Source organism: Pelodiscus sinensis, unplaced genomic scaffold, assembly GCF_049634645.1.
Source record: "Pelodiscus sinensis isolate JC-2024 unplaced genomic scaffold, ASM4963464v1 ctg44, whole genome shotgun sequence".
Classification (NCBI taxonomy): domain Eukaryota; kingdom Metazoa; phylum Chordata; order Testudines; family Trionychidae; genus Pelodiscus; species Pelodiscus sinensis.
Genome location: NW_027465914.1, coordinates 476,559 through 485,725, shown reverse-complemented (window position 1 = coordinate 485,725; position 9,167 = coordinate 476,559). Strand labels below are relative to the sequence as shown.

Genomic DNA, 9,167 nt, shown 5'->3' with positions numbered 1-9,167 from the left:
GGTCCCGGAATTGCCCCCCCATTGGTCAAAGCGGTTCGCGGGGCGGTCCTACGGGGAAAGCCCTTCCTGATTGGTAGAGGGAGGTGGGGCAAGTCCTTAGAGGGGTCACATGACACCCCTTACTTCCGGTCACCTGCCCCTCTTGACCCCGGATGTATTACCCCCAAGGGCGGGACTTCCGGTGACAGGGGACGGGCCTAACGGGGGTCACATGACATCCTTTTTACTTCCGGTCACCTGTCCCTCTCGACCCGGATGTACTACCCTCCAGGGGCGGGACTGCCGGTGACAAGGGAGAAGGGACTTCCGGGGAGTCGGGGGGGGGAGGGGACTTCCGGATTCAGGGGGCGGAGCTAATGTTTGATTGATGGTAGGGCCCTTATACTACTCCCTTACCCCATAGAGAGCTAGCAGATATATCGTTCAGTCACTGTAGCTGGCCGCATACCACCAAGCTGAAACAGAAGCTGGCACAGACAGAGCACATTGTTCTCCAGAAAGCCCCACTGAAGCAATGGATGTGACAAGGTAGCAGGAGCTCTTCGTTCTATTTGTCTGTGCTTCATTCCCCGAGCACTCATCCAGGTCAGATGTCTCTTAGGACCTGAGTTGCCACCAGCTGGACAATGGGACTTGGGTCATTCTGTAGGACCTGGAGAGCTGGAATTACAGAGAATATGACTCACTTTTCATATAGTCACCTATGCCTGCAGTAGCTGGAGATTTAGTACCAGTGAGTACCAAGCTACAGCAGCTCTCTGTCCAAACAAAGCTTTAGGTTCCTCCATTGGGATCCTTCCAAGCTCCAAACTGAGATGGAGGAGGGGGGAGAGGGGAGACCCTGACCCTACCAGAAACTCATCCAATTGGAAGGTGCTCCATTGACTCAATAGCTTCTGCTTTTAAGTTATTTTACATCTCCTGACAGAAATAAATCTGATGGTGTGGAGTTTGGGGTAGCAAAAAGTGGCTCCCAGGGAGCCGATGGAGCCCAAAGAGTGGATCACACAGGTTGGGAAGAGGCATTGCCAGGATAGCCAGGAGATGCACTGACTTATATCACACTGGCTGCAGTTTCCTCCAGGTACGTCTACACCACAAAGTTAATTCAAAATAACAGCTGTTATTTTGAATTAACTTTAATAGCATCTATACATGCAAACCGCTATTTCGAAATTAATTCGAAATAGCAGAGCGCTTAATTCAAATTTGGTAAACCTCATTCTACGAGGAGTAACACCAAATTTGAAATAGCTATTTCAAATTAAGTGCTGTGTAGACAATTAATTCAAAATAGGGGGCCTCCAGCCCTTCCCAGGGAGCCCTGGTGGCCACTCTGGGCACAACCAGGAAAACTTCCTCTCCTCTCCCCCTGGCCCCAGAGCCATTAAAGGAATAGACCCTGGCCCGTGCCAGATCCAAGCCTACCAGCCAAGAGCCAGCAGTGGCCACCGGGGCCCCTGAGCCAGTAGCCACAAAACGTGAGCCAGCAAGGCACTGGCAGCCAACCCTCCACTGCTCCTCAGGAGCAGTCTGCCAGCACCCAGGAGCCTGACAGGGGCTGGAGAAGGCGGGTGCCTTCCTGGTCCAGGGTGGAGATCATGGACCTTATTCAGGTTTGGGAGGGATGCCCCAGCATCCATGATCTCCGCACTAGACAGAGGAACACGGCCGTCAATGGCAGGATAGCTGCCAGCCTGGCCACCAAAGGCCACATGCGAACCCAGGAGCAGGTTTGCATGACAATCAAGTTGGTGCGGTGAGACCCCCAACCTTGGGCCCTGATCTTCCCTTCTCCTTTCTTCCCTTTGCTTCTCCCTTCCAACTTCCTCCTCCCAGGTTTCACCCTCCCCTCTCCCACCCACTCTATTCCTCTCTCCCACCTCCTTTTCCCAGTCTCCCCAGAGGTTCACCCTGTTGTTCAATAAACCCAGTTTCTATTTTTGAACATACATGTCTTTTATTTGACATCAGGAAGGGAGGCTAGGGAGGAGTAAGTAGATGGACGTGAGGGAGGAATGGGGCACGAGCCCATGGTGGGGAGGACCGGGGTGGCTCTGAGGGCTCCTCGGGGTGGACACTCTCCTGCAGGGCCTCCTGGATCCTGACAGCCCCCCGATGGACTCCCCGGACGGTAGCCTGCAGCAAGTGCAGCTGGGCTGATGGCAACAACCCTACGAGACGCACCGGTGTGCCCAGGGGCAGCTCTGGCTCCATGTGGCCGAGCGCTGTGGTGTCCCGAGTGCAGGCACTCAGGGCACTCCAAGACAGGACTGCTTTGCTGTCCCTCATCGGGGTAGACAAGCGAGCGGGGAACCCAAGAACTGTCTGTTCGGGGTGGGGGTAGGGTCCCGTGAAGCACGGAGCTCAGTTAGCCTGAGGCAGCAGCCCCACACACTATGTCCTAACCCGATGCCCTGCCAGCACTGGTTCCGGCCAGCCTGAACTTCGGTTCAGGGTCCACTCAGTGTGGACGCGCTATTTCAAAATAACAAAATGCTATTTTGAAATAGGTTTTGTGTATAGATGCATAATTCGAATTAGCTTATTTCAAATTAACTATTTCGAATTAAGTTAACTTGAATTAACGCTGTAGTGTAGACGTACCTCTTTCAGAGCAGACTAAAGCTGAATCTGTCCTTTGATGTGTGGCTGATGCACTTCACACCTGTGGTATCAGTTACTGCTTGCTTGTCAGCTAAATTTCTTTATAACTCACTAATGAATAGGATTTCACCTGTATTTGTTACTTACAGGTCAACAGATGTTCCATGTCCAGCCATTTCATATTCTTGGTGTCCGTATGTTCCAGGATGATGCCTAAATAAGCAGTGTAAAATAAACATCAATAAAAAACCTTCTCTTGTTAAGTGCAAGGTGATAACATTGGCCCTTTGGCTTCTATTGTGAGTCTAAGGTGAGCTGTAGGCAAGACAATACTAGAAAAGTTTAGCGTCCACACTGAAGAGAATAAGAGAAAAAAATTAAGAATGTTTACATAAAACCTCATTTGCTTTAAACAATCTATGTTCCTCTTGCCACTGCTGTCAGTTATTGGAGATATACTAGGATAGTGTATTAATCTAGTGGTGTGAACAAAGGGGCTGGGGCCAGGAATAAGTGCGTACTAAGCAAGGATCTCACCTGGATAAATTAATTAGGCCACAATGCTTGCCTGGCTTGCATGGGTGTGCTAAGGAAAGGATGGCACAGGGCCAAAGGGGAGGAATCTAGTGCTTCCTGGGCAAGGCAATCAGGAACCTGCAACAGCAGGCACTGTGTGGCGGTGGGCTGCCTACCTCCCAGTGATGAAGCACCAGTCAGGAACAGTGAACAACACTGAGCTTAGGTCTATAGTTTGAGTCCACACTAACTCTGACTACTAAAAATAGAGTGCAGGTAAGATGACAGAAGCAGTCGGAGGAGCTAGCCACCTTGAGAACAGACTTTTGGGTTTGGATGGGATCATCCTTGGAATAGTTAACCCCTCCTGCTACTCCTGCCACAGCTACTCTATTTTTAGCACACTAGTTTGATCGGAGAATAAACATACCCTACGTGACAGTGTGCCAGCCTCTGCTACTAAATGACTGCGCCATCTCAAAGCATTCTATTGCAAATTACAAATTCCTCCTAACACCACACTGGAGAAGTAGGAGAACATTAACATCTCCATTTATGCATGAGAAGTCACAGCACGGAGAGATTAATAGTAGCTCAGTGCTGCACACAGGGACTTTTTCTGTCTACCTCAAAGGGAATACCAAAAGGGACACGGCACACTTTCTCTCACCAGCTAACTTGGCTGCAGCTGCCCGGATCTCTTCCCAGCTGCTGCGGAAGTATCTGATGGTGCTTTTGTAAAAGTTCTCCAGTAGCTCAGCCTTCTCTTTGGCCTAGAGAAAATCAGGGACACATGAGCTCTCTCTGGCTAGAAATGCCCTTTGACTGCCAACACATGCCTTTACAAACCACAAGTAAACAGTCTGTGTTCCTCATGCCACTGCTGTCAGTTATTGGATTCACTCAGACTTTTTTTTTTAATTTAAACAAGTAAATAGAAGAAAGGACAGGAGGCTGTGTAGAAGTGGGGAAAGTGGGAATCTATGGCAGATTTACATTCCTCTCACCCTCAGTCCTGTATCCCACTCTAATAGGGTACGTCTACACTACAACGTTAATTCGAACTAACTTAGTTCGAATTACTTAATTCGAACTAAGCTAATTCAAACTAACGGATCTAGACTAAAAAACTAGTTCGAATTAGCATTTTACTAATTCGAACTAGCATGTCCACATTAAGTGGACCCTGAACCGGGCTTAAGGATGGCCGGAAGCAGTGCCGGCAGGGCATCAGAGGAGGACTTAGAGCGTGGAGATGCTCTCTCAGGCTAGCCGAGGGCTGTGTTTAAAGGGTCCCAACCCCCACCCCGGACAGACAGTTCTCAGGGGTGCCCCGCTTGCAAAGCAGTCTTGGCTTGGAGTGCCCGGAGTACCCACACTGGGCACATCACAGCACTTGGCCATCAGACCGGCTGCACTTGCCGCAGCCTGCCATCTGGGGAGATGGGGCAATTGGGGGGCTGCAGGAGAGCTTCCACCCCAAAATCCCGCAGAGCCAGCCCAGTCCTCCCCATCGGGGGCGCGTACCCCATTCCTCCCTCAACTCCTTCCCCTTACCCTTCCCTAGCCCCTCTTCTTGATGTACAAAATAAAGGACAATTGTGTTCAAAAATGGAATCTGTCTTTATTGAACAAAACTGGGGGAGACTGGGAAAAGCGGGTGGGAGAGGGGAAGAGAGAGGGTGGCAGAGGGGAGGGCAACTAAAATGATCAGGGGTTGGGAACAGGTCTCATATGAAGAGAGGCTAAAGAGACTGGGACTGTTCAGCTTAGAAAAGAGGAGACGGAGGGGGGACAGGATAGAGGTCTCTAAAAGCAGGAGTTGGGTGGAGAGGGTGCATACAGAAAAGTTTTTCATTAGTTCCCATAAAGAAGGACTAGAGGACACCAAAGGAAAGGAATGGGTAACAGGCTTCAAACTAGTAACAGAAAGTTGTTCTTCACAAAGCACAGAGTCAACCTGTGGAACTCCTTGCTGCAGGAGGCTGTGAAGGCTACAACTAGAACAGAGTTTAAAGGGAAGTGAGATCAAGCCATGGAGGTTGGGTCCATGGAGTGGTATTAGCCAGGGGGTAGGAGAGGTGTCCCTGCCCAAAGTTTGTGGAAGGCTGGAGAGGGATGGCACGAGACAAATGGCTTGGTCACTGTCTTCGGTCCATCCCCTCCAGGGTCCCTAGGGTTGGCCGCTGTCGGCAGACAGGCTACGGGATAGATGAACCTTTGGTCTGACCCAGGATGGCCATTGTATGCTCAGGGCTCAGGGTCGTGGGGTCTCAGTGGACCACCTTGATTTTCATGCACTCCTGCTCCTGGGTGGCCAGGCTGGCAGCTCTCCTGCCCTAGCCGGCCACCTTCCTGTGCCTAGTGCGGAGATCGTGGACGAGGTCCACGATGTCCGCACTAGCCCAGGAGGGAGCCCGCCTTTTGCGGTCCCGGGCAAGCTCCCAGGACCCGCCAGCCTGGTCCCGGGAAGAGGGGGAGGGCTGGGGGGCATCGGGTGGGTGGCTCGATCCGCACCAGGTGCAGGGTCTGCTGGCTGGGTGCTGGCAGGCTTGCACCTGGCACGGGCACCGTAGCCATCCCGTGCCCCTTTAAAGGGTCCGGGGCCGGGAGGGGGGCATAGAGTTTCCCTGGTGTTGGCCGGAGTGGCCACCAGGGAAACCTGGGGAGGGCTAGCCTCCCACTAGTTCGCATTAAGGGGCTACACAGCCCTTAATTCGAACTAGTAAGTTTGAACTAGGCTTAATCCTCGTGGAATGAGGATTACCTAGTTCGAACTAAGCGCTCCGCTAGTTCGAATTAAATTCAAACTAACGGAGCGCTAGTGTAGCGCCTATGAAAGTTAGTTCGAACTAACGTCCGTTAGTTCAAACTAACTTTGTAGCGTAGACATACCCATAGATACTTACATTGCCCATCACACATTCCCCCTGCTTCTACATCACAAGCCTATGCTGTCAATAATCTCATATAATTCTATAGGTCACTCACAAGGTGTCTGCAGATATCCATCTGGAGCTCCTCAGGGTTCAGCTCGGTTCTCCAACTAAGATGCTCATTAAGTATAGTTTGGAGCCTCTTCAGTCCCAAAAATGGGGCACAGAGATGAAATGTAGCTCTGCACTCCTGAAAAAGAGGGTTGCACCAGTGAATTGTTCCATAACACGTATTGTGCTCATTCAAATGGAACTCATGTCCTTGACTGCTCATCTACCCCAAGAATAAAAGGGATTCCCCTGAAGTAATAGACAGAAAATATGCCAGCATGACTTTAATAGGGGGAAAGGGATTCTACTTCTGGAGTATTGCATCCAATTCTGGGCACCCCATTACTTAAAAAATGTTGATACATTGGAGAAAGTCCAACGGAGGGCAACAAAAATGATTAGGAGGCTGGAACACATGATTTACAAGGAGAGGCTGAGGGATTTGGGATAATTTAGTCTTCAGAAGAGAAGAGTGAGGGGAGCTTTGATAGAAGGCTTTAACTACCTGAAGGGGGATTTCAAAGAGGATGGAGAGAGGCTGTTCTCAGTGGTACTAGATGACTGAATGAGGAGCAATGGTCTCAAGTTACAGTGGGGGAGGTCTAGGTTGGATATTCGGAAAAACTATTTTACTAGGAAGGTGGTGAAGCACTGGAATGGGTTACCTAGGGAGGCAACGGAACCTCTAAATCTAGAGTTTTCAAGTCCTAGCTTGACAAAGCCCTGGCTGGGATTGTTTAGTTGTGGCTGGTCCTGTTTTGGGCAGGAGGTTGGACTCAGTGACCTCCTGAGGTCTCCTCCAAACCTATGGTTCTATGATTTTATAATACTGAAAACTGGAGATAGCAGCAATGTTTTTTCAGAACAGATGTAGCTATGAAAGCTGCTTCACTAGGCATAGCTGTGATCTTTCCTCTGTTGTGGGGAGGCAGGAACGTGGGGTGCAGAGATAGGCAGGAATGAACTCTTGGGATCAGACCCATGACCTATCCTGAACTCCAGTGAGACAACCCTGGCTGCTAAGGACCAGCCTGTCTGGGATTGACTCAAAAGGAGGGCAATGAACTGAGGGAAGAATTTAGGTCTCCACTGCAGGAAGGAATAGCAGAGCTCCCCTGGCAACAGGAGGAAGATTCTTTTTGCTTAGTATTTAAGTCACTGTCATTCTTACCATTGAAACTTCAGGGCTTGGATCTTGCAGGTGCAGCAGAAGCGTGACCCAGCTCTGTCTAACCTGCTTGGCAAAATAGTCCTTCCATTTTCTCTTTGCAGAGCCGGCCAGGATACCAAACAGGACAAAGGCCAATGCACGAAGAGTGTTGTCCTTCTATAGCCAAGAAAGCCACACAGGTTGGTAACGAAGAGATAACCACATCATGTATCTAGCACAGCTGTCTCTTCTACATTAGAGTAGAGTGATTCCAACTACAGAAGTTTAGAAGAACTGGAATTAATCAAGTTTGGGCCAAATGTGTTGATTCTTCAAAATACTTTGAAGACAGTTCAATTTTGACAAAATTCTTCCAGAAGCCAAGTAGGGGTACTTGGTCAGCTTCTTGGTGACCCATCTAGCAGGCTAACTGAGATCTTGGGCTTCCTGGCCCTCACCTTCAGAACAGCCTGTTTGGCAGGCTGACAAGGAGCCAGGAAATGTGTACCTCTAATTCCCAGTGCTTCCAGGTTCCCTGTCTCCAGCATAGTCTGCCAGTAGACTGCCCTCAGGCAAGGCTCCCAGTAGAGCTGGGTTGAGAATAGTATTACTGTTTCACAAAGAGATTTGAAATTTGGGCTGGGGGGTGTGTCCCCCAAATAGGAACAAAACCAAAATTTGAAATCTCAAACTTCTCTGCAAAATGGAATAATTTCAACCAGGTGACATAAAAATCGTATGGAGCAGGCCCAAAACAGTCCATTACACCCTGTATGCCCATTTTCCTTGTTATGCAGCTACCTAATCTAGTATTCATACTTCCTTTGCCATTCTCATTGGAAATAAAGATGAACAGAAGGGTGAGACTGAAGGAGCAGGGATGGCATCCTCATTTTCTTAATTCTCTGCTCCGCCATAAAACACATCTCTTCCCTAAGGCCTAAAATCACTTCATTCTGACATGAACAATGCCCAGTGAGGACACATCATGCATTGTAAATGGAGCCTCATCAATGTCAGCTGAACTGGGGTTGAAGGCTTCTGTTCACGTACATTATCGAAGTACTTCCGGATCTGTATGGTGAGGTCTCTGAAGGAAGAACCTATGTCCTTCCCTTTCAGCTCCTTCAGGACTTTGGCCAGTGCCTTCATGCATTCGATAATGATTTCAAAACTGAAAGTCTCTTCTAAAGTCCTGATCAGTGTCTCCAGAAGAAACTTCTTGTACTTTTTCACCTGTTCAGACATATGACATTAAAAAACACTTTCCACTAACCACATTTCTAATATGTTTTTTTAGCAATTATGAAGCAGTGGGAATTTCATCTGCCCCCTAGTGACCTATAGCTATATTTTACATCAGGTACTAGCTACAATAAGCCAAACTCTGTGCCATATTACACCTATGTAATCCTATTAGATTTCTAATTACTTAGATTTGAAGGCCAAAAGGGACCATTGTGACCTCCTTCACAACACAGAACCTCCCCAAAATAATGTCTGTTTGACTAGAGCACCTCTTTTAGAAAAACAGCCCATCTTGTTTTTAAAGTTGCTACTGATAGAGAACCCACCACAACCCTTGGTAAATGGTTCCAATGATTAAAATTACCATTAAAATGTATGCCTTACTATCAGTCTGAATTAGTTTAGCTTCATTCCTCCCCCCCCCCCCCCCCATTGAATCTAAAGGCACATTTTCTAGCCCTTTGAAAATTCTTGTGACTCTTCTCCAATTTATCAGCATCCTTCTTGAATTGCAGGCATGATCTTGACATAGTATTCTAACAGTTCTCACACCAGTGCCATAAGCAGAGGTAAAATAACTTCTTTATTCTTATTCAGAATCCCTCTGTCTATGCCTCCGAGGATCACCTCAGCTCTTTTGGTCACAGCTTTGTACTGGG

At 48.6% G+C, this 9,167-nt stretch overlaps 1 protein-coding gene across 1 annotated transcript in view; it reads right to left on the bottom strand.

The window, feature by feature from the left end:
* Positions 1-309: 309 nt before the first annotated feature.
* The window catches only part of LOC142824856 (maestro heat-like repeat-containing protein family member 2B), a 36,841-nt gene continuing 27,983 nt past the window's right edge, over positions 310-9,167 (bottom strand). The window contains exons 19-24 of the mRNA XM_075916643.1: positions 8,314-8,496; positions 7,282-7,437; positions 6,115-6,249; positions 3,794-3,896; positions 2,755-2,820; positions 310-660 (exon numbers count right to left, since the gene is read on the bottom strand). Of these exons, the coding sequence (XP_075772758.1) occupies positions 587-660; positions 2,755-2,820; positions 3,794-3,896; positions 6,115-6,249; positions 7,282-7,437; positions 8,314-8,496 (717 nt within the window). The 3' untranslated portion in view covers positions 310-586. The remainder of the gene's footprint in view (positions 661-2,754; positions 2,821-3,793; positions 3,897-6,114; positions 6,250-7,281; positions 7,438-8,313; positions 8,497-9,167) is intronic.